This window comes from Clupea harengus, chromosome 1 (assembly GCF_900700415.2).
Source record: "Clupea harengus chromosome 1, Ch_v2.0.2, whole genome shotgun sequence".
NCBI lineage: Eukaryota > Metazoa > Chordata > Actinopteri > Clupeiformes > Clupeidae > Clupea > Clupea harengus.
Genome location: NC_045152.1, coordinates 19,728,959 through 19,753,211, shown reverse-complemented (window position 1 = coordinate 19,753,211; position 24,253 = coordinate 19,728,959). Strand labels below are relative to the sequence as shown.

Genomic DNA, 24,253 nt, shown 5'->3' with positions numbered 1-24,253 from the left:
GTTCAACTCTTTTGTACAGATGCATTTTTGTATATGAAACATTTCAATACTATGCCAAAATAGCATTTTTAAAACGCCTCTTCTCTGAGAATTTGAAGATGAGCTCTCATGTCTGAGAAAGTGTTACGTAGCGGATTACGTAGTTCCTCCTCTCCATTGCGTCTCTACTGGCGGTCATCTTCTCTGGCGGTGTCACGCAGATAAAGGTCTTCCCCAGCCCTAGGAAACGGCTACCGAGACACCTTGAGCAACGATTCGTTAACTTTCGCCTTCATATTGTGCTTGGAGGGAGGTCTGCCGAACGCTTTTAGGATTTTATTCCCCTGCTGGCATTCTGCCTCTCGCATATACGTCCTCCCATCGCACCGCAGAGGCAGAGAGCGAGCAAGCTACTCCATGATGTCATCATATTATCATACGGGGAAGGAAACGGACATGGCGACAATGGCGGAACCGCTATGTCTAGAGCGAGGTAACCAATATTGTAGACTATGATTGAAGACTCATTGCTGATTACTCATTACGTGAATGTCAAGCGTGTGAAGTATTCCCGTTGCCTTGCCAGTGCAAGTGCAGCACAGACCCTTGCGTTTACGACGAGTGGGATTAGTGGTCACTAATGACCAGCTCACGTAGGGGGAGCTGTTCAGTGAAAATAGCCGCTTTGGCGATGTAGAGATGCGTGGATGTGAAGGTACAAATCTGCGTACACAACCATTTGAGCATTCTCTCTCAAATTGCACTAGCCACAGATTACTTCAAGCTGTAATGCTATTTAATTTCAACTAGAAAAGCAAATAAACGGGCACAGTACTGTATTTGCTCTGCATCTCTTTTGTTATGAATCAGCATTTGTTTACCCATCCTTACACCCCCAATCCCTCTGATTTTCTGTGCCCCTCCTTTGACTCTCCAACCCTTCACCCAGATATCTGCCGGGTGATTGAGCTGTTGGACAGGCTGCAGAGGAGTGGGGAGCTGCCTCCACCCAAACTGCAAGCCCTTCAGCGGGTTCTCCAGAGCAAGTTCTGTGCTGCAATCAGAGAGGTGAGGCAGTCATCCTGTCTTTGCTGATGTGGTCGTCTTTGAACTGATCACTGAACTGTTCACTGATTTGTCCATTAATATATTTCTGCAAGTTTTTTTTAGAGTCAGCATTAGTACCTTTCCAGGAAACAATGGCTGGTCATCCTAAGAGGTTAACTGATGATTTGTTGTTGCCTGCCACTCCCCCCCCCCCCCCCTTTTGTACTCCCAAACCAATATCCACTGAAAGTATCTGCACTGACACCACACCCCACTGTAATTCAACACTCTTTGCTTGATAAGAGATTCACAATGCACAGTATTTTCACTGAGTTCCGTTGGCACAGCCTGACTCCTACCTATAAGATGGTTTGTGCTTGATACTTTGATACTTAGCCCAGCAATTACCCTGTTGGTTCCTCACAGCTTGCAAAAGGCTTTGTTTCTGCAAATTAACCTTAATGTTGTCCGTAAGTTTGACTCATGCTCATGTTTTTGCTATGAACTACACAATTTAGCCTTCACCTCAATTTCATTTGAATTTTTGCATTTTCTTCTTGTATCTTAATATTGTTGCTGACCAGGAGTTGTCAGAATGATTGGGGTTGATGTCATTTTAAAAACACTTCAGTGTCTGTGGATTTGGACGTGCTGACTAATTCATAAATGTATGTCATGGTCTCTTAGTGTGGGCTGGAGTGGCTCCTAATAGTGTTCTTTCCTCATCGCCAGGTATATGAGCAGCTCTACGACACTTTAGACATTGTAGGAGGGCCTGAAGTGCGGGCCCAGGCCACAGCCAAAGTAAGCATACTATCTATACATATAGTATTTAAATAAGCAAGCATGCAAAGTATGTAACGGAACCAGTGTTTACCGATGGTGTGTGATAATGTTATGAGACCAACATAAATAGCTGATCCCTCCTTACACAGGCCACTGTAGCGGCATTTGCGGCCAGCGAAGGCCATGCCCATCCTCGAGTGGTGGAGCTGCCAAAGACGGACGAGGGGCTGGGCTTCAACATCATGGGGGGCAAGGAGCAAAACTCCCCTATCTACATCTCCCGGGTGATCCCTGGGGGGGTTGCAGACCGGCAGGGAGGACTGAAGCGGGGTGACCAGCTCCTGTCAGTGAATGGCGTGGTGAGTGTGTGTGTTTGTGTGTGGGGGTTGGTTGGCTGACAGGGATTATTACTCAGGGGTCAGAGAGGGTCAACTGTAGGGAGCGTTTGGATGACTGGATCGGCCCGAGAAAGCTTTGGGTTGGGTAAGGGGGGGGGGGGGGGTTGTTCAGTGGGAGCGAGCCCAATGGGCCATTTACTGGAGTGATTTACCAGATTATGGTCCTCTGAGCCCCCCCTGCTTGCAAATCCCCGGTTCATTTTGTCGTGTGAAAATGGTCTTGGTAATCCTGGAACGATGCCTGTCAACATTTTTGAGTACATAGTTGCCAGGATTGGGGATAGAACTGTCACTGAACCACTAACCTTATATTGTGTGTGTGTGTGTGTGTGTGTGTGTGTGTGTGTGTGTGTGTGTGTGTGTGTGTGTGTGTGTGTGTGTGTGTGTGTGTGTGTGTGTGTGTTTAGAGTGTTGAGGGGGAGCACCATGAGAAAGCAGTGGAGCTCCTGAAGGCAGCACAGGGTTCAGTGAAGCTGGTGGTCAGATACACCCCAAAGGTCCTGGAGGAGATGGAGGCCCGCTTCGAGAAGCTGAGGAGTGCAAGGAGACGTCAGCAACACACCAGTTATTCGTGAGCATCCCAAAAAACACACAGATATAAACATACACATATATATACTGTATATATACACACAAACACACCACTGCCCTGCTGTTGTAAATAAAACTGTATATGTATGTACACATACTGTATATAAGGCTTTGATAGTAGCTAGGACTAGTCAGGTGTTTCCAGGCACCGTATGCCACCTTGTTATTGGGGTGTGGATATCATCATATTCAGTTTGATAATGGGCCTCCTAAATGAACGAGTAGATATTAGTCAGACTGAGCTCTTCCATTCTATGAGACTTTCCACACAATAATCTAGGTAAAAACTAACATAATGCCAGACAAGCTTGGACATTACCACACAGAGATCTAGCTAATTGTCCTCACTGACACAAACATATTCTCTACAAACATACAAACATTGAGTTTCAGATTCTGTATAGCCAGTTTGTCTTTTGTTCACTTGTCTCTCTGTGCCCATCCTCCAGGTCTTTGGAGTCCCGTGGTTAGCCGCTCTCCTCCTTACTCGGTTCCAAAGAGCTGCTCCGACTTCAGTCCGCCAGGAGGGCATGTGGGTGTCATGTGAGAGGAGGTCAGCGTGGGGTTGACCTAGCTGTGTTGTCTGTATGTTGCTCTAGTGTCTCCATCTAAAAAGTAAGCCTTTATTATACGCATAGTTGTGTGTTGGAGCATATCTCCCTGTCAGAGGACCCTTTTTTCTAATTTTCTATGTGAATACAGTACCTAGAGTATGGTGTTAGTGCTGATCTGAGAGAAGAGCTGACTTGCTGTAGCTTCTGAACCTGTATATACAGTATCAGTACATAGTGCATACCTCCTGGCAGACTAGTGCATGCAGCTATGTAGTACACTTCCCAGACCAACTGGAAAGATAGATCTTATCTTTCCTCAATTCCTCATAGACTACGGGTGTCAGAGTGTACTCCCTGAGACACATCTGCCCTTTCAACAGTACTAATGGCCGAGCTTCATTTCCACATTACTCGTTTTTTTTGCACTGCATACTACACATGATCAATCATGTCCAGCAACTGTGAGGTTCTTGTTCCGGCTGGAACTTGATTGGATTCATGTCCTGCGTGTCTTATTCCCGTCGGTCTGGCCTATGCCGGTCAAGCAGTAGAGAGACCACTAGATGGTGGTCTGTCAAAGTTAGGAGTGGGGGTAGGAAGGTCACAGCTGCCCCTGTCTACAGAGTGTTTGTCACACACACACACACACACACACACACACACACACACACACACACACACACACACACACACACACACACACACACACACACTGTGCCCTCACCTAGACTGTCTTTATGTTGTATGTATGTATGTATACTTATTAATTCGTAACAATAAAGCAAAGTTCTTTAGTTCACAGTGAGTGATATTTCTTGTGTTGTGTTATCATTTGACATTGATAAAGCATTTTCACCTGGTCAGTCATAAATACATTACCCACACAATAACTCTGCATCAGAACCTACAAAGTAGTCATGTAATTAGTATACAATCACTTAAACAACATGGTTGAAGGATAAATGTTGTTTGGGACATTTTCACAACTAAAACAACCCATTGTGTAACAGTTAGTTGGTTATTTAAACAGTTAAACTGGCTAAAAGATTTTTTTTATATATACCTTTTACCAAACTTCTTTGTATACCTTCAGAAGTTTGAGCCACGTTAATAGATGCCTTCGTTAAGGACCAGTTTCCTTAGAAATGTATATTTAAAATGTTGTGTTATAGCCAACTGTAAACGTGTAGTGGGGACTTTTAATTTATTCATATTGTAAAAAGACTTTTACTTTGACAATTATTGATGTTCTACAGCCGGAAAGTCTTGGGACACTTTAGCTGTCTGGAAATAGCTAGGTATGGTTGTTCCTCAGGTGAAGTAACCTTGGCTTGGAATTAAAAAGCAATAACCAGGAAACAGTAGACCTTTCTGGGTAGATGATTTTAGAAGGGTCGAGATAATGTATTAAACTTCTGACCGTTCATGTAATGAGGTTTAGAGAATGCCTCTGAAAGATCCATGCCAGAAACAAGCTTGTGAAATTCAGAAATGTTTACAAGGTAACGTGACCCAAGTAAACCCTAGAATTAGCATGTGTTTTCAATCTTTAGCTGTCGTTACATGGGTGTAGGTATTGTAATGATGCTTTTCATTACAGCAAACAAATATATCGAGAGCCGCTGCGCCGATGTGATCCAGGCAATGCGCAAGTGTTGCGCAGCACACCTTGGAGAGAATTCGGTCTGTTGCTCGGGATTCGTCAAAGAGCAGGCAGCCGCTGAGCAGAAGACATGATGATCTATAGACTGCACATTTCTGGATCATTGTCACTGTCTGTCTGTCAACTGCAGGGTAGCTGTCACGACACCGCTATGGGTGAAACAATTGGTTTATTTGGTTGAACCGGCAACATTTCATCAATGTGTTATTTTTCCTTGCTTCATTGAGAGAAATAAAACAGAATTACAACTTAAAATGGTCCCAGTTTATGATGTTATTACCATGGCCCAACAAGCAAGATAAGGTAGGTTCAAAATGCTGCAACAGTGAGCGTAATAAATCAAAATGACTGTGGACGCAGTATGTAGCCCCAATTATAAGAAACAGCATAAAGTGGTGCCTGTCAAACGGCAAAATCCATTCTTAAAAGGAACACAAAAAAATGTTCATCTGCAATTTGGTCTTGGGTGGCACCGGTCTGAATCTGAATGTCATAACCATAGACATATATAGACATATATACATGTATATATGTCTATGGTCATAACCTCCTCCTAATGGAAATTATTGAGTTGCTCAAGTAGAGGGTAATGACTGTTAATGAGCTGATCTTTGACACGGCAACTCACCATAGATAACTCACCTTTGGAAAATAAGCAACTCACTAGTGCACAGCGCCCCCTTCGTTTGTAGATGACGTCTAATTCATGCGACAGTTTATCACTCACTGGGACACATGTTGGGTGCGTGTGAGTTGAGTTAGGTGAGTGAGGATCTCGCCAACATCATTTCAGCATTTGATAAGAAACAAATTCTGAGAATTGTCTTGAAGGAGGAGTACGCACAATGGCGAGTACACTGCAGTTTAAAACAAAGTAAGTGTCTTTTCTGTGGTGCACAGGCTGTGACATGTAGCTCAGCCCAATACGTAGCTAACCTAGCTAACTTAAATGAGCATAAAGTCTGATATCTCTCTATGCCAACCTCAATTATAATTTTGACTATTTATATTCATAGCTTTGCAGTTTCAAGCAAAATCGAGCCATTCTACAAAGGAGGAAAAGTTCAGGTAAGACGAATCTGGGTCATTGTAACGTTAAGTTTAAGATTAATGTTAAAGTAATGTTGCAGCATTGTGAAGTCTGTCTTTATTATTTGTCACAGATCAGCAAAGACGAGAAGCACATATTTTGCACTTGTGGGACACGCATTAATGTGCTGGACATTGCAACAGGGAAAATTATCCATAGCATTGAGCAGGTAAGTGTAAGGCTTTGAAAGGTATTAGTGAGCACGTCTATAAATCTGCTCTTATCCTCAAAATCATAAACGCCGATTTCACTTTTCCAGGATGACCAAGAAGACATTACATCATTCTCATTAAGTTCTGATGACGAGGTAATGTAGTGTCTACGTTTATGTAGTTGTTACCTATTTTCTGTTAACTGTGAATGTTTTGCTGTTAGCATGCCGTTTAAGATTAAGTCCTCAGCTGAATTCCTGTCTTTGCTGGTTTTCAAGCCAAACCCATTTCCGTATGTAGCGAGTGTGTGGTTCGAACAGAGTGCTCTGTTTTCAGATCCTAGTGACAGCCAGCCGGGCTCTTCTGCTGAAGCAGTGGGATTGGAGGAAGGGCCAATGCACACGCTCATGGAGAGCCATCCACAACGTCCCTGTGGCCAGCATGGCCTTCGACTGCACATCCACTCTCTTGGCCACAGGTACACTAGCCTCATGTACACAACAGAAATTATATTGCTTCAGTGTTTGTCAATGACAGTCGATGGTGATGTATCGTTCATTTTCAGGGGGATGTGACGGTACCATAAAGCTATGGGACGTGTTGAAACAGTACTGCACACACAACCTGAAGGGCTCCTCTGGGGTGGTACAGTAAGTAGCCAAGCCTCAGAAAGAATTTCTTTACCTCTTGCAAGCAGTATCCTAACACATGGGTTTACAATATGACAATATCATATAAAGTGGAATAGAAGGATGATGTTATTTCAAATGTGGTTTGTAATTTTACATAACATGCAATACATTCTTGGAAATATTAGCTGTATTTTTAGAAAGCCCTGTATAACAGGTATTTAAGCATTTGGTATCTTTTGCTGAAGATGATTGTCACCATTTCCTGATGAATGATATGTTTTGGCTGTTATTTTGAAATATGGTTTATAAGTACTAAGATACTACGATATTATGGCGATCAAGATCTTGACTAATGTACAAATAAAAATGTCACATGCTTTTATGAAGGATAATCTGTTTTCTTTTGTAGTTATCTATTCGTTTAAGCATGTGTAGTGAAGGAGTTTTCATTTCTAAATGCCAAACGCGGGCTTCGTTTGTCTGATTCGATGCGTGTGTTTCTTTCCGCTCAGCCTTGTGGAGTTCCACCCCGACATCAGTCTGCTCCAGCTGTTCTCCTCCTCGGCCGACTGCACGATCCGCATATGGAACCTGCGCACAAGCAAGTGCCTGTGTGTGCTGGAGAGCCACTTCAGTGCTGTCACCTCTCTGGCCTTCTCCCCTGACGGAAACACTTTAGTCAGGTACCACTAGCCAATGCATTGTCCAAGCTCCGCTGCCTCACTGATAGGACTATAAGGCACTTTTAAGAATTAGTTCTTAAAGTTCATGAAAGGCAAAGTAAATTTAGTTTGAAAGTAAGGGACTTGTTAGGACTAAAATGTGTGTTGTTTGTGAACAGTTCTGGAAGAGATAAAATCTGCACAGTGTGGGATCTGGAGAAGAAGAAGCCGAAAAGGACCGTCCCTGTTTATGAGGTAAACACTACAGCTGTGTGAAAGGGTGATGAGGACTGTCCCTGTGTACGAGGTAAACACTACAGCTGTGTGAAAGGGTGATGAGTACCGTCCCTGTTTATGAGGTAAACACTACAGCTGTGTGAAAGGGTGATGTGTACCGTCCCTGTTTATGAGGTGAACACTACAGCTGTGTGAAAGGGTGATGAGGACTGTCCCTGTTTATGAGGTGAACACTACAGCTGTGTGAAAGGGTGATGAGTACCGTCCCTGTTTATGAGGTAAACACTACAGCTGTGTGAAAGGGTGATGAGTACCGTCCCTGTTTATGAGGTGAACACTACAGCTGTGTGAAAGGGTGATGAGGACTGTCCCTGTTTATGAGGTGAACACTACAGCTGTGTGAAAGGGTGATAAGTACCGTCCCTGTTTATGAGGTAAACACTACAGCTGTGTGAAAGGGTGATGAGGACTGTCCCTGTTTATGAGGTGAACACTACAGCTGTGTGAAAGGGTGATGAGTACCGTCCCTGTTTATGAGGTAAACACTACAGCTGTGTGAAAGGGTGATGAGGACTGTCCCTGTTTATGAGGTGAACACTACAGCTGTGTGAAAGGGTGATGAGGACTGTCCCTGTTTATGAGGTGAACACTACAGCTGTGTGAAAGGGTGATGGGTACATAAGTCAGCAGAGCTGTAAGAACACTCAGAAACAGCCCCAAATGTAGTGGCAGCAGATTTATGACTGCAGTTGTGAAGTGAAGTAGTTCACTGCATTTAGAGCTTTGCATGAACGATAGAAAGGCCAGAGGATAAATGTAACAAGTGATTTGCCAGGGAAAGAAAATTTACAAAATTCTACTCAGTTGTATAGACAGCCTCAACAAATACAAGATTACTGGGAGGGTACTTCCAGCAGTACAGCAAAACTCCACTTCTCATCCAGAGAGCGAGAGCAGATTGACTGATGTGTCCCACGCCGCTCCTGCACTGATTTGACCATTCCGGCCTAGAGCACGGGACTAAACGTTCATGCAAAGAAAGAATAAGCGCAGAAATCTCTTTTCAGTACCAGGGAGAAGGTTCATCAGTAATGTACACAATAGTCAATTTGCTGAAAAAACAGAAAGCAAGGTCAAATGTAGCATAGCATTATTACCACTTCTTGAATTGAACCTGGAACTTACCGACTGCTGAAGTGAGTCTTTTAACGATGCATGTGCTCAGACACTTAGTCTGGCTGAAAGAGACTGAAAGAAGTTGTGTAAGATATGGATGAGGGTCTGATGGGGAATGAGTGAAATGTTTTATTTTTTATTTTTTTTACTAATAGGTTTTAAATGCACTATGATAATGCTGGTGTCAAGCCATTACCACACGCTGCCTTTGTACTAACCTTAACCACGTTTTGACTTTCTTACTATTTTGTGTTGTCCTGTAGGCTGTAGAGGGGGTCATCCTGCTGCCAGAGGGTGAAGATTACTCTGACATCGGAGTGAAGAACGAAGGGCTGCACTTCATAACGGCAGGCAGTAAAGGTACGTGACTAAAGTAGTATGAAAAGAATTTAAGGTGAGGTCCACGTTCATAAACCCGTACATTCTTTTGTAAAATTCAGCAATTTGCTCCTCACGATCCTCTGGCTGTCCACTCAGTGTTTGCGCTCAGAAAAACTCCAGTGTTCATACAGTCCTGGCTCTGTAAATGGGAAAAAAAACACAGTGGGCCGGACGGAGCCATAAACACTCCCAGCCAATCAACATAGTGCTGCCGGGGTACGGAAGGTGTCATTTGATTGGCCATTGAGCTGAAATATCAACAAGCTTTCGAGTAACCAAAACCGAGTCACGGACCGCACCTTCAGAGCCTAATGTTGGGTTTTTCATTGAGTGTCCCATGGATATGCCTTTGAGTGAGGCATGGTTTTCAGTTCAGTGTTTGGAGTCCTTATTACACAATGACATCCCTTTTCTTTCTTGGATCTTTTATCTTGAACACACTCTCTCCTCTCTCTCTCTCTCCTCTGTCTTCTCCTCTCCAGGCGTGTTAAGAGTGTGGGAGGCCAGCTCGTCCCAGTGCGTCTTCACTCAGACTTTGCCCGCCGCGACGCCCTCTGTGCAGGACGGGGCCGAGGATGACGGGCACCCACGCAGCCTCACCTACTGCCTGCCCATGCCCGTCTCCGGGGGCCTGGCCATGGTCACCGCCGAGCACAATATCCTGCTCTACCGGCTGCATGCCCTCTGCGTGCAACAGCAGGCAAGTCCACTTAGTGCCGTCTATAAGCTCTGGCTTGACAGTTTTCACATATAGGAACACAATTGAGTTTATTTTTTGCGTGTTTTTTTCTTTCCCAGTTTGTTGGGTATAATGATGACATTCTGGACGTGAAGTTCCTGGGCAAAGAGGACTCCCACATCGTGGTGGCCACCAACAGCTCACAGCTGAAGGTGTTTGAGCTGGCCACCAGCAGCTGCCAGATCCTCTATGGACACACAGGTCAGTGTTTGGCCCCCAGGGGGCAGCACCTCTCCTCTGGTGTGCCCAGGTGTGTGGAGAAACGGTGTCCAGAAACTACTTAGAATAGTTCTCTCCCTCCATAAATCAGTTTATATGATTTAGCTGTTGATGTCATTATTGAATGTGTCAACATTTTAAAAATGGTTTCCACTTAAAAGACATTAGAAAGGTAGCCTTTTTGGTGTTCTCTCTCGTATAACCTGAAAGTACTGTAATCAAATCAAACTTTATTTGTACGGCGGGGGTGGGGGGTTTACAAACACTTGTAAAGACACAGATTTTTCAGAGATAAATCTGTAGGTAGTGTATAGGCATAATGACCTAATGATGACCTAAGAGTATTCGGCTGATTTTGTTTTTTCTTTGTCTTGTGTTTCATTCCAGACACAATTTTGTCCCTGGATGTGTTCAAGAAAGGATTACTCTTTGTCAGCTGTGCTAAGGTGAGGCCTCTACACTACTTTGTCTCCAAATCATTAGTGCAATTGTGTCAGCGTGAAAACAATGCCAGCAATTCCAAATATTGCTGCACAGTCACACTTTCCATTTGCTTGTGGAAATGCATCTCTAGTTAACATTTAAGTTCCAATGTTGGTGGCCATTCTTCAGACTCTTTCATGACCCCTACGTCATGAGATTGTTGTGCTTTCACTGAAGAATGGCCCGAACAGTCTATGGTCATTCATGTTTTAGGATTCTGCTATCTTATTTCTTTTCGTAATTGTTACAGCAATGCCAAGTTTAATCACTAAAAGCACTGATGAAATTATATTATTGACACATAACCACTAAAAGCACTGATGAAATTTGATTTCAGGACAAAACTGTGCGAGTGTGGAGGATGGACCCAGAGAGTGGAACGGTTCACTGCGTAGCTCAGGGTACCGGTCATTCAGATGCTGTGGGTTCTGTCTGCTGCTCCAGGTGCGTAGCTCAGGGTACCGGTCATTCAGACGCTGTGGGTTCTGTCTGCTGCTCCCGGTACAGCTGTAGGAATTAGAGCATGGATCGGGCCGAATATTTCTGTCCGAGCCCGACCCGCATCCGACAGAGTAGTAACCGAGTAGTAACCGAGCCCGACAGCCATTCAAATATTTTTTTCCGAACCCAAACCGAGCCCGACGGAATCAATTTCTCAACTGTTCATACTAATGCCACATTTACGTATGTTTTTTTTATGAATAGCCTGGCTTTATTAAACTTGGGCATCAACAGATAAATGCTCGCTCACACAAACAAGAGCTGTTAAACGCACAAGCATGCACAAGAAGGCCAATAAGCATATTGAAATGAAATGATTCACATGGCAAGAACGTGTTGTAAAATGGTGCGGCTCCTTTTAAGAGCAGCACGTACAGGGTGGGTGTGGTAGAGCTAGAGAGAGAGAGAGAACGGTGATGCTTAAGAATAGTTTGGATGTAGCGACAGGAGCCAAAAACGTATGTGCTGTAGAAGTGTGTGAAGAATAAATCCTCAGAAAGAATACAGTGGGCATTTATTTACTAACCAGCAGCAGACGGAAAGGGAATTAACCGCGAAGTTAAAAACATGTAATACTAAATCTCCCCTGCAATCTCCAACTACGGTCAGAGACAGACAGCAGGAAAGGTTAACAAACGGAATGAAATCGCCTACACATTACACACGCTATGCCTTAATAAAACTCACGTTATATGCTACACCAAAGGAGGCACAACAGACAAGTCTTACCATTGAAGATCTTTTTTTTCTCTTAAATTTAAGTGCACGTCAACGTTCTATCTACTTAGTCCAACCATCGAGGTTTAATCCATGTTGTTGTGGAGAAAGAGGATTGCATCAATCATATTTCATTAAAACTTCACACTTCTTACATTGGACATATCCAACAGCCTAATTAGAATCTGCATCGACTACTAAGCAGAAGTATCTCCATACAGTATCGTTTTAAACTCTCCAGATGACAGTTTCTCTTTAATTTCCTCGTGATGCCATTTTGCCACCTGTAATCGCGTTGTCACAGCTAGGACATAAACAAATTCCCGCCACGGGAAGAAAGCGGTTATCCTAAATGTGATTTTATTTTATTCTCAAAAACGAACTTCTGCATCATGTGAAGCAGACACGTTGACTTCACTATTTATTAAGATATTTGAAATATGGAATGTTCAATGCATTATCGCGCTGATGTGTCCGAGCCCGACCCGATTATAATTTCTAAGTATTTGTCCGAACCCGGCCCGACGGGTTCCGATGGGCTCGGGTCGGGTATCCATCCTATAGTAGGAATCCAGGCGTGTCCTGATTTAGAACAGGGTAGCTGGCACCGGATCAGTTTCAGCGTTTGGTTAGAAAGTGGAGGGTTTTGTGATGAGTATTGTGCACAGCTGGCATGGTATTTATTATTAAGTTTCAAGCTTTATGGATAACTATACTTGGCCCTTCCATGATGTGAAAAAAAAGGCAATTTGTGTTTAGCTTTGTGCTTCTTTGTGCGTTTGGAATATAGTAGAACACTACAGATGGCTCAATTTAAAGCGTAATGATAAAAGAAAACGTTTCCACTTACAGTAAACCTTGCACATCACAGTTAAAGGAGAATGTGTTCTCTTTGGACCTGTGCCCTATTTTTAGATCTTTTTTTTAGATCCAAAATGTAACTAGGCACACTTCGATCAAAACGATCAGGCTATACAATGGAATCCTATGAGGCAAGCATCTGCGTCAAAGTAAACTGCTTGTTTTCGCCACTGACAGGCTCATAAATGTTACTATAAGGGTCTAACATGGAAAGGATCCCTGCAGAGCTACACCTGCGTCTGTTTACTTTAACAGTAAAACGGTGGTTTACCTCTTACCTCTCTAGTCCTGGTCCATGATGTAGCATCCCGTTCAGTGTCTTTAACAGATTATCGGGGTGGGGGACTGTTTTCTGAGTAATCGATTTCGAAATAATCGACTACAGGCACTGAATGGTTTGCTACATCAGAGACCGGAACTAGAGAAAGGTGAAACACTGATGGTAGAGCCATTTTTGCAGTTGCTGGTTTTGGCATTCTAACACAAAACTGGACTGATTTCAATCGTTAAGTGTGTGTGTAATGAAATGGGACCCAGGTTCAAAAATCCCTTTTTGTTTAAGTATAATGGTTCAAAGAGGTCTGATATTTATGTCATTTCTGGAAAAAATCAAGTGTAGTCCACATGTAACGTCACAAAAACCATCCGTTTATTTGATTACTTAGCCTTCCTTTGTACAGCTGTACTGTACAGAATAACTAACAATAAGCTAAGCTCATGCTGTAATGACGTAGTCACACTGCTATGGTGTTTTGGTGAATTTGTTTTCCATTTACTGGCATAAAATGACACCTGCGGTTTACCCTGTAATTGCTTTTGTCCCCCAGGCTGAAAAAGGCCTTCCTGGTGTCGGGCAGCCAGGACTGCACGCTGAAGCTGTGGGAGCTCCCCGAGCCGCTGCCCTCCGCTGACTCTGAACCCGCCCGCCTCACTGCACAGGTCACAGAGAAGGCACACGACAAGGTATGGGCTCAATCAATGTCAGATGGGGAGTTGCCATGGGAACATGCCCTTGTATTACTTTAGCTGGAATGGCTGGGGTGATGAGATTCTGGCTTCCTCACCAGGAAGGGACAAAAACAAACAATGCATGTATTGGCCTAAGGCAGTACAGTAGTTTGGCTTGGCTGAGTATCTGTTTAATTTACAGTCTTTATCTCTGATCTAAATTTGGATTATCGCGAGAGATCTGTTCCATTGGCATTTTTGCAATGCCTCATTTCCTCGGAATGTGTCTTCCTTGTATTGTACGAGACCTCTTCCTCTCCAGTAGTTCAAACTTGTCTGGCAAGTTTGAACATTAAGTCATAAGTTGGTGCCTTTGTTAAAGTCAATAGTTGAGGTTAATTCAGTTATGCTAATTCAGAATACTTTTGCTAATATTTGACAATGGTCAGATATCTCTGACAGGGGAACAAAAGAAATGACCTCTTAAGATCCAAACAATAAGGACAGGTCTACATGACAAACATGTGTCCAAGGTAGGGCACCATCCTGAAAGAAGTGGTTGCATTTGTCTGGTTTCTTGAGATTTTAGACTACCTTTTGCCAGTTTTGCCAACTTCGCTGTGAAATTTCATGTTATGGTTATACTTTGTTCTGTAATGTAAAGTATTTTGTTCTGACGTCTTTTAAAGACTTAGCATCATAAACTCTCATAAGACACCAAAACAGTAAGTATGTATCATGGCTTCCTCATAACTCACAGGGTTAGATTAGCTGCAAGGTCATTACAGACGTGAAGCAATGCATGACGAGGTTGACATCTAGATATGTTTTGTTTTACTCACTTGTCTCAAAAATCTCTTCCTCCTCTGCATTTCCACCTTTCTTGTTCTGTCATCTTCCATCTCTCCTCACTCCAGGACGTGAACAGTGTGTGCATCTCCCCGAACGACAAGCTGATGGCCTCGGGCTCCCAGGACCGCACGGCGAAGCTCTGGTCCCTGCCGGACTTCTCCCTGCTGGGGGTGTTCCGGGGCCACCGGCGGGGCGTCTGGTGCGTCCAGTTCTCCCCCATGGATCAGGTGCTGGCCAGCTCGTCGGCCGACGGCACCGTCAAGCTGTGGGGGCTGCAGGACTTCAGCTGCCTCAAGGTGAAGACCCATAGCTGAAGTGATTCCCCTAAGCAAACTGAGATGGTTTGAACTGGTTTGAGATTTGGCCTTTGTGAAAATGTCCCAAAGGGCCAGGTAATCTTAAGCCTGACCTTTGGTCGACCTTTTACGCAGACACGCAGAGCCCTCTCCGTCATTGCAAACCCTCTCCGAGCACCTCTTCGTGGCCTGACGTGCACCTCCCAAATTTTTTAACTATCCGTATCCGTCAATACTTCGCTGTTAACCTTGTGGGTAGTAGCATGCTAACATTAGATAGCTGGCTCAGACACCTCGCAAATCTCGTCAGACGTATTTTTCAGTTACAATAACGGGGTCTATTTCTCAGTAACTTTAAAAAAAATCCAAGCAAAAAAAGTCAAACAAACAACTTTTATGTACAAATACAACCATCTACGGAGTTTGGTCCGCCATCTCTTTTTTTTTTTCAGCGTTGCGATTTTATTTGAAAAAAACGTTGCGTGCCTACTGTTCTGGCAGTGAATTGCTTTGCAACACCCACCAACCGTCGGAGAACTGTAAGAGGTTCATGAGTCCGTCGAAGCAACTGCGTAACGCTCTCGTCGAAGCATATTTCGGCCTTTACATGCATACTGGAGTTTTTGGCATCGTTGGTGATTTGTGTTGTGATGAAATTAAAATGCCTCTAGACCTACAATTTAGGAAAATGGTTACCGTAATTTCCGGACTATAACCCGCTACTTTTTTCCCATGCTTTGAACCTCGCGGCTTAAACAATGACGCGGCTAATTTATGGATTATGATACCTGTGACTGTATACGGTGGCTTTGTGTTTACGGTGGCTTTGTGGAGCTAGGATGCTAGCATGGATGCAGCCGCATGGATGCTTAGCTCCACGCGATTTCTCAGTATCTCTCAATAACTTAACTAATGTCAAAATAACCACAGTCTACCGGCGTAGACAGAACACAACTCAAAACACTTTAGAAAATAAAAGTCTACTACAATACAAATCCAGTCTTTTCAAGTTCTCTAGCTCACTGGTTTCAAACTAGCGTCTTTCTTCTATCTCTCTGTCTTCAATCTAACGTTCTAGCTTCTGATTGACTCTTGCAACTGTGCTCTCTTAAAGCAACAGTGCACTTATCGTAACTGGCACAACTAATAATATGCATCACTATTGTATTACTTTTGATATTCATTTTAGCCTGTGTAAAGTGAATTTGTTTCAATGTACCGGTAGGCACCTGCGGCTTATAGACATGTGCGGCTTATTTATGTTAAAAATAATTATTTTTGAAAAATTCAGTGGGTGAGGCTTATATTCAGGTGCGCTCAATAGTCCGGAAATTACGGTAATTATCATTTCTGTGTCTTCTGTACGTGTTGACACTTTGTTTTGTTTTTGACGATCTAGAGTGCTCAGTCATGTTCATTGGACAGTAATATTGGGAAAAACTGTTTATTTATCATGGTTTCAGCATTCATTTTGACAAAAACATCTTGCGGCACAAACTGGTCTCATGCCTCAGGCCAGTAGTGGCTCTAGAAATGCGCCAAACATGCATGCTCTCATTGCTTTCATGTGTTTAATTCTGTCCCTGCTGAATGAGATTCCTCTACTGCATAGTGTACTGCTCATGATTCATCCCATCTTTAAGTTTCACAACTGAATAGACTCCCGGTAATTGCAGTCAGTAAATGAGGCATGACGTCAAAAGCCACTGGCACATTCTTTACTGCTTTTTGTTGTATGGCTTGATGGATAAGCCACTAAAGGCTGCCATTGGTACAGTCTGGGCAGTGCTACTGTATCAACGATTCGTCATAGACTAAATTTAGGGTTTGTTGTGTTGGTTTCATTCCAAACTGCCGCTGGACAAACAGTCATGGAACACTCGAGTTTTGGAGATGCATTGTGCCTGGAAGCTACCTTTCACCTCCTTAAGATGATTCTCTGGATGTAACAGTGACTAATCAATTTGAAGTGACAAGAAGCCAAAACAGATTTGAACTACCAGCTGTGTTACTGTGACAAAATTGTCCATTGGTTCAATACTTGATAGTGTAGGTAGAGGTGTGTGTGTGTGTGTGTGTGTGTGTGTGTGTGTGTGTGTGTGTGTGTGTGTGTGTGTGTGTGTGTGTGTGTGTGTGTGTGTGTGTGTGAGAGTCTGATTTAATTAATAGAAATTAATTTATTAGCACATTTTTAAAGTTATATTTGCTTTGAACATTGCGTAACAATACGTCCTTTTCTTCTGTTAGACGTTTGAAGGCCACGATGCATCTGTGCTGAAGATGATCTTTACCAGCCGTGGGACACAGATACTGACTGGGTAAGTCATCCGCTCATCGCTGCACAGTAGTACCACACAGGCTGGGCCTTATCAAACACTGTGTTCCTTATCAAACACTGTGTACACAAAATATTCCCAACAGGTTGTCAGTGATTACTGTCATGGCATTCATATGCAACAAGTGACCTTTGTTCTGATGATGGAGTCTAGATGATTACAACTTCTATCGTCTACCATCTATTATCTACCATTTATCATTGCATCACACGAGCAGTCTGCCCTCCTCCAGACAGTCGAGCAAAGTTCAAACCATATCTCTATCACTGATCTAACATTACCTCCATATGCTATTTATTTGATATTCCATGTTGTTGTGTATTGTTTGTATACAATCTGTCTGAGACACTCTCTCTTGCTTCCTGCAGTGGTTCCGATGGCCTGGTGAAGCTGTGGACCATAAAGACCAACGAGTGTGTGAAGACGCTGGACGCCCACCAGGACAAAGTGTGGGGTCTCCACACCAGCAGCAAAGACTGCCTCATGGTGACGGGCTCTGCAGACTCCAACATCATCGTCTGGAAGGTCAGTGTGTCCTTCGGCATGTCTCACCTCCAGATTTATCACATAGACAAACTGACTCACTGTAAGGCTTAGATGTTAAGCTAACTATCACTCTTTTTTATCACTCTTTTTATTTTATTTCTTATTTTTTAAGTGAGGTAAAATGATGCTGAATTGCTAATGGGTTTTAGAGTTGGAATTCGATTCTTGTGTTTAATTTAATTTCAAAGGAATGCTGATTCGGTGTGTATGGGTGTAGTAGTGAGTTGTGAGCTCGTCACTTATCAGTGCTGCTGATCAGATTCAGTCAATACAGCACGTTGTCTGACACATTGACACATGACATCATGGCCCACGACTTGCATGACTCATATTTTCATTAAGAAGCTTTTGTCTGTGGATATACTGTAGAGAGAACAAAAGGCTCAGAAGCATTTCAAAAAGATTATGGCGATAAGCCTCCTTGTTCTAGTAAGCCATGTGTGACCGCAGTTTCGATTACCTTCGACTGAATTAAGAATATGACCGACTGCTCATATTTCAGAGGACCCTGCGGCAGTTTAGTTAATTTGTTCTAGTTCACGAGAATTTGAACCTACCCCCAGTAGTGTTGTGTGACAAATGACAATCAGGAACCAGCGTCTCCATTGTTCCAGTAAATTCCAGTAAATTTGCACTTCCTGCTCAGATACACCATACAAGATTCATCAGGATAAGTAGGTCTTTCCTTGGTTGTTCTCATTGCTTTAAACATCTATCCATGTCTGATTTGTGAGGTGAGCCAGAGCTGCCTATATTTAGGCCGTGCGTCAGCTACTTAAGAGAACTACCTCACTTTCATATAGGATGTGACCGAGGAGGAACTGGCAGAAGAACAGGCCAAGGAGGAAGATCAGATCATAAAGTAAGTTTCTGCAGTTTCACCTGTAAACCACTGGTCCTTAAAACTTGTTTGCCAGGCCTGTGGGCACGTACGCACTGTACACTCATTAACTGCAGCGTGTGTAGGGTCCGTTTGGGACTTCCTGCTAACACACTTTTGGCCACGTAGGCTTGCAGCATAAGGTTTGATGGTATGCGTGTAATTAACCAAAATGCTTATTTCTGTTCTTGTACTAGTGTGTGTGTCTCTGTCTCTGTCTCTCTCTCTCTCTCTCTCTCTCTTTCTCTCTCTTTCTTTCTTTTTTCTTTTCCTTTCTTTCTTTCTCTCTTTCTTTCTTTTTTAGTTTTCTTTCTTTCTTTCTTTTCTTTCTCTCTCTCTATCTATATCTATGCATGTCTATATACATATAAACATACATATATATATACATACACACACACACACACGTGCTTATACATATACATACAAAAACTTACATATATTAGAGAGTGCCTTTGATTTCCCCCATCCCTCTCTCTCCCTTTCTTTTCTCATGTTTTTCCTGGTGAGTTAATGGTTACTGCATGGCCCTGATATTTGAGATTCCTGTGTCATCCCTTTCAACCGCTCTGCATTTCTGTGTTTTATTTTTCTTTCTTTTTTTTTAATAGGAAACAGGCATTGTCCAACCTGCTGCATGAGAAGAAGTACCTGAAAGCCCTGGGCCTGGCCATCTCTCTGGACCAGCCACACACCGTGCTCCAGGTCATCAAAGGTGACTGACCGTGGTTGGGATCGCTTCATAATGAGTGGACACGAGACTCCCATGTGGTCACGTAATGTGATGTGATGCCCTTTATGGGTAAAGTGGGAGACTGATCCACTATATCATCATACATTTACAGATATTTTTTTTTACTTTCAGAAGGCATTCATAATAGTTCCTTTATCTTTTAAGTATTTTTGTTAATTTTCTCAAAAATGAGTAGGCATTCGAATGTGGTATACCATAGAAAAGTGTGATCTCTGATCAGATATAACTCTACTATTTTGACAAAAATAGTGGCCACGTCCAGTTGTGTAACATCAAGACGATTAGGATAATTATGGGTTTCAACAAAATGTGCTTTGAGCAAAAGTAAGAACCCTGAAAAAACTATAGATTAAATTACTGGTCAGTAATAGAGAATGAACTGAGTGAACTGATCATTACAGTCCTGTATTAAACCCCCTTAAATCATGTTTGATGCAGCAATCCAACAGAGTGAAGAAAGCCAGCAGTTGAAGAAGACCGTACTGAAACTACGTCAAGATCAGAAAGGTACGCTCATTCTCTCTGCAGGTCATTAATCGCAGAATTTCCCAAGTTTCTTTGGGAACTGACTGTTCCCCATGTGTTGCAACTCTCCCATCACCTTATACTGGGATTGAGAGATGGACATTAAGGGTGATTTTATAATGGTCTTGTTCTGTCTTGCCCAATAAACCAAAAGCCTGTGCCAGTTATTACTTTTAGCGAAGCCTTTAAATCCAGACCTGTAGTATGTCTATTATCCAGGCCTGTAGTATATCTATTATCCAGGCCTGTAGTATATCTATTATCCAGGCCTGTAGTATATCCATTATCCAGGCCTGTAGTATATCCATTATCCAGGCCTGTAGTATATCTATTATCCAGGCCTGTAGTATGTCTCTCATCCAGGCCTGTAGTATGTCTCTTATCCAGGCCTGTAGTATATCTATTATCCATACTTGTAGTATATCTCTGCCACCGATGCTGCAGTCAGGATGTTTGACCCCTCTGTCCTCTGATGTGTGTGTGTGTGATCTCCCAGAGTCCCTGTTGCGCTTCTGCGCGGTGTGGAACACCAACGCCCGCAACTGTCTGCACGCGCAGGCCGTCATCCAGGTGCTGCTGACACACCTCAGCCCGGAGGAGCTGCTGACGTTCCAGGGAGCACGCGCGCACCTGGAGGGCCTCATCCCCTACACAGGTGGGCCTCAGACACCAAATGGAACATTTGATTACATTATTACAGCTGTACTCCTGCACAAGTTTATCATTGACCGTCCATTGGCGTCAGCTTTTCTTGTTAGTTAGCGGCTCAGTCTTCTTGGGCTGGTTGGGATGCTTCTGTCCTTTACAGTTCCAACCGAACATTACATTAAAAACAAATCTCGAAACACACCCAGAAACCTGTTCAACTCTGTTCTAGAGTGGTGTGTGTGTGTGTGTGTGTGCGTGGCTGTGAGTGAAATTCAGAGTAATTCACATGACTGTATCAGTATCCACCCACACTCACCCTTGTACTGTAGCAGCTGGCATATAGTCATATAGAGAGATTCCACTTGCCCCACACAAATTACATAAACTTATAGAGAGATTCCACTTGCCCCACACAAATTACATTAAACATATAGAGAGATCCCACTTGCCCTTTGCAGTGATGCAACCCCTCAAATATTACAAAAATTGAATTTTAGAGATACCATGAAGCAATTTGTACCATGTTAATCTATCGATAATGGTGTGTGTGTGTGTTGATATGGAAAGCTGTTGTATCCTCTACTTTGGATGTTAGTATTGATGAACTTAGTGCAATGACTTTTAAGAGCTGTCCAGAAAGCTGTCCTTTGGTTGTGTTGTCCTGGTGCGTGTCTGACACGGTGGTTCCTGTGCTTCCAGAGAGACACATGCAGCGCATCGGACGCCTGCTGCAGGCCTCCATGTTCCTGGACTACATGTGGCAGAAGATGCGTCTCACCGGGGGAACAGTGAGGTGAGTCATTGTCATAACTCACCATAAATCACTCACTCTAACTGCATTCAATGCTGTTTTTTTTATTGATTTAATTGACCTCATTGCTGAGCAATGCTCTGTTGCTTATTGTATGTTTTATTGTTGACTGCTGTGGTTGAAGGTTTGAACAATGGCTTGCGTGAGTGCTCTGTGCCAACATTCCATGCATGGACTGCATTGCAAAGGTCTGTCCTGTGTAGCAAATCCCCATACAATGTCAGACGCTTCTTACATAAATGTGCGGTTTATTCTTGGCTGTGCTTCCTAAAAGCTTCATTGTGCAATGCTGTTGAGATATGCAGACATAAGCAGAAACTCGTTAAGTAGGTCATCTAGAAATAAATACATAACACCAAGGCACATAGACTAAACTGTCTTTTCGGCACAAATATACCAAACTAAAAATAATGTGGAAATCAAAAGTCAAAATGTCTGGAGGAAGTTTGCCCAGAGATAAATGCCAGCTTTGTGCAATCACCAAAGGCATGTTGTCTAGACATGTTGTTCATTCTAGTCTAGTCTAGTCTATTTTATCTTCTCACCTTTATCTTATATTTGCACTACGTGACTTGGGGAGATGCTTTGCTGTTTCGTTGTTTTATAGAATGACAATAAATATACTCAACGTGTATAGACCAGATGGGACTTCACACTCACAATCGGCTCATTTACACAGAAATGAATGTGAGTGTGGTGCATTAGTCTTGACTAGGATGAAACGTCTGATCTCTGGAGACGTCTGCAAGTTGACGTGTGGCACCGTTTTTGGAAAGGAAGGTAGTTGATCTTGGTGACACCAAAGCCCAAAGCCTGGCCTGCACTTCAAGGATTTGTTCAGTCCTTAATTTGGAAGACATGACAGACCCTTCACATAACAGATTTCCGTAATCTTTTTTTTTTCACACACTAAGTCAGTTAAGCATTAAAACTATAACATTAAAACACTACCTTAAACAGATTTTTTTTTTTTTTAAAGGACTCCTCTGTCATCTTCAGCCTAGCGTATTATGATAAGCAGACTAGTGAAATGGTGCATTACGACAACATTCTTGGCCTGAGTGTTGGCCAAGGAATATGAGGGTTGCAAGTCACGCATTCTCACTCTGTGGCACTTAGGGAAGTTACCTACAAATATTGTGTGACAGAACTTGCTGGTGACTTGCTAATAAATTGAAAATCGCTAAAAGGTAAAGTGTTCAATGGTCCTGCAAGTAACTAAGAGTAACCTCAGTATAGCTCTGCATTTCTCTGGGCCCCTGCCCTATAACCGTTCGTCTGTAACTAAGAGTAACCTCAGTATAGCTCTGCATTTCTCTGGGCCCCAGCTCTATAACCATTCTTCTGTACCTAAGAGTAACCTCGGTATGGCACTGCATTTCTCTGGGCCCCAGCTCTATAACCATTCTTCTGTACCTAAGAGTAACCTCGGTATGGCACTGCATTTCTCTGGGCCCCTGCTCTATAACCATTCTTCTGTACCTAAGAGTAACCTCGGTATGGCACTGCATTTCTCTGGGCCCCTGCCCTATAACCATTCTTCTGTACCCTGACACTTGCCTCACTCCCACCCAACAGAGGGGGACTGGACGAGGAGATGGACACCACCCCCATTCCTGGGTATGAGCCTGTCTTTATGATCGACAAGACCCCTTCTGGGGGGGAGGACAAGGATGGCAGGGCGTCACCAGAGCCAGAGGAGGAAGAGCAGGAAGACCCCGAGCACCATGGTGAGGACATCGAGGAGGAGGAAGAGGGCGCCTCGAAAAAAGCTGCCCTACGCACACACAATGGTGTGAACGGCAGAAACGATGCGCGGCCAACAGGCGGGGAGGGCAGCTCGGAGGAGGAAGACAGCGACGAGGAAGAGGGGCCTAGGGTTACCGTGAGCGAGCCGGCCGAGAGCAAGTCTGCAGCGAGTGCCCCAGAGGAGCCTGTGTACATACAAACTGAAGTCAGGTGATGGCTGGGAGTGGAAGCTCTCTCCTTCGCATGCGATCATCTACAGACACTTTTCTAATCTTCCCATGGAAAGGGTGAGGAGACAGAACACACCAGTGGTACATACCAACCGCAGGAGTGTTTCATAAAGTAATTGTGCAGTGCTAGGCTAGACCCCAATTACAAGGTAGAGGGTTGATACTCCCATTCAAGGCATTTATGTGTCCCAGTTACTTGTCACAGCTCCAGTAGAGGGTAAAGTAAATGCCATGTCATCATCATACGAGCATAAAACTGTCAGGTGAGTTGGTTTTGCAATCTATTGAAAAGGACCAGCATGACGAGAACTCTAGGGTGAATGGAGGTTGATTTTCATGAACAGAGTTTTTGTTTGCCCTGGGATTAATGCCAGTGTCTGTGTCATTTCCCTCATGGAAAGCTTAGCACCGTAAATATACTTTTAAAATCTTGAATTGTGGACTTTTTTTATGGAATTAATCACCCATGTTTGATTATAAAAAAAAAAGAAACGTCACTTGTTAAATAATGTCTCACTTACACACCCACACACATTCACATTACATGTTTGCTGTTTGATCGTTTAAATCCAACCTGTTTTTCCACCTTTGCCAAAATACTCAGTTATGTAAAACAGTAAAAAAAAAGAAATGGCAGGCCATTGTTGCATTCTTTTTTTTTATATATAAATATACCTTAAGATTTGAAGCATTGTGTTGCTGAGTTGTCTCTTGTGCAATCTTCTTTATTTGTCCAGCCACCATGCCAGCTAGGACAACTGAGATGCTGGCCAAGGTTGTGACACAGGGATATGGTGATGAGAGAGGATG

General features: G+C 43.3%; 3 protein-coding genes across 3 annotated transcripts; all 3 read left to right on the top strand.

Annotated features, from left to right (window-relative positions):
• Positions 1 to 68: 68 nt before the first annotated feature.
• lin7b (lin-7 homolog B (C. elegans)) lies at positions 69 to 4,154 on the top strand. Its single transcript, XM_012825676.3, has 6 exons — positions 69 to 472; positions 929 to 1,047; positions 1,759 to 1,830; positions 1,962 to 2,171; positions 2,618 to 2,781; positions 3,251 to 4,154. The coding sequence occupies exons 1-6, from the start codon at positions 397 to 399 to the stop codon at positions 3,270 to 3,272; spliced, it is 663 nt and encodes a 220-aa protein (XP_012681130.2). The 5' UTR covers positions 69 to 396; the 3' UTR covers positions 3,273 to 4,154.
• Positions 4,155 to 4,590: 436 nt separating this feature from the next.
• On the top strand, positions 4,591 to 5,273 carry cmc4 (C-x(9)-C motif containing 4 homolog (S. cerevisiae)). Its single transcript, XM_012825689.3, has 2 exons — positions 4,591 to 4,857; positions 4,956 to 5,273. Exons 1-2 carry the CDS (start codon positions 4,800 to 4,802, stop codon positions 5,090 to 5,092), a joined length of 195 nt encoding a protein of 64 aa, XP_012681143.1. The 5' UTR covers positions 4,591 to 4,799; the 3' UTR covers positions 5,093 to 5,273.
• Positions 5,274 to 5,643: 370 nt separating this feature from the next.
• tbl3 (transducin beta like 3) lies at positions 5,644 to 24,147 on the top strand. Its single transcript, XM_012825661.3, has 23 exons — positions 5,644 to 5,892; positions 6,035 to 6,086; positions 6,182 to 6,277; positions 6,368 to 6,415; positions 6,597 to 6,738; positions 6,826 to 6,910; positions 7,405 to 7,575; positions 7,734 to 7,809; positions 9,231 to 9,327; positions 9,831 to 10,048; positions 10,147 to 10,288; positions 10,694 to 10,752; positions 11,127 to 11,233; positions 13,696 to 13,831; positions 14,734 to 14,964; positions 17,212 to 17,282; positions 17,669 to 17,825; positions 18,650 to 18,708; positions 19,338 to 19,441; positions 19,919 to 19,987; positions 20,502 to 20,660; positions 21,353 to 21,446; positions 23,043 to 24,147. Exons 1-23 carry the CDS (start codon positions 5,864 to 5,866, stop codon positions 23,425 to 23,427), a joined length of 2,787 nt encoding a protein of 928 aa, XP_012681115.1. The 5' UTR covers positions 5,644 to 5,863; the 3' UTR covers positions 23,428 to 24,147.
• Positions 24,148 to 24,253: the final 106 nt, after the last annotated feature.

Coding starts and splice junctions, on each gene's coding strand:
- lin7b (XM_012825676.3), top strand. CDS start 397: ATGATGTCATCATATTATCATACGGGGAAGGAAACGGACATGGCGACA. Junction 1,831..1,961: donor GGGCCCAGGCCACAGCCAAA/GTAAGCATACTA, acceptor CTCCTTACACAG/GCCACTGTAGCGGCATTTGC. Junction 2,172..2,617: donor TCCTGTCAGTGAATGGCGTG/GTGAGTGTGTGT, acceptor GTGTGTGTTTAG/AGTGTTGAGGGGGAGCACCA.
- cmc4 (XM_012825689.3), top strand. CDS start 4,800: ATGCCTCTGAAAGATCCATGCCAGAAACAAGCTTGTGAAATTCAGAAA. Junction 4,858..4,955: donor AATTCAGAAATGTTTACAAG/GTAACGTGACCC, acceptor TTTTCATTACAG/CAAACAAATATATCGAGAGC.
- tbl3 (XM_012825661.3), top strand. CDS start 5,864: ATGGCGAGTACACTGCAGTTTAAAACAAA. Junction 14,965..17,211: donor AGGACTTCAGCTGCCTCAAG/GTGAAGACCCAT, acceptor TTCTTCTGTTAG/ACGTTTGAAGGCCACGATGC. Junction 19,988..20,501: donor ACTACGTCAAGATCAGAAAG/GTACGCTCATTC, acceptor GTGATCTCCCAG/AGTCCCTGTTGCGCTTCTGC.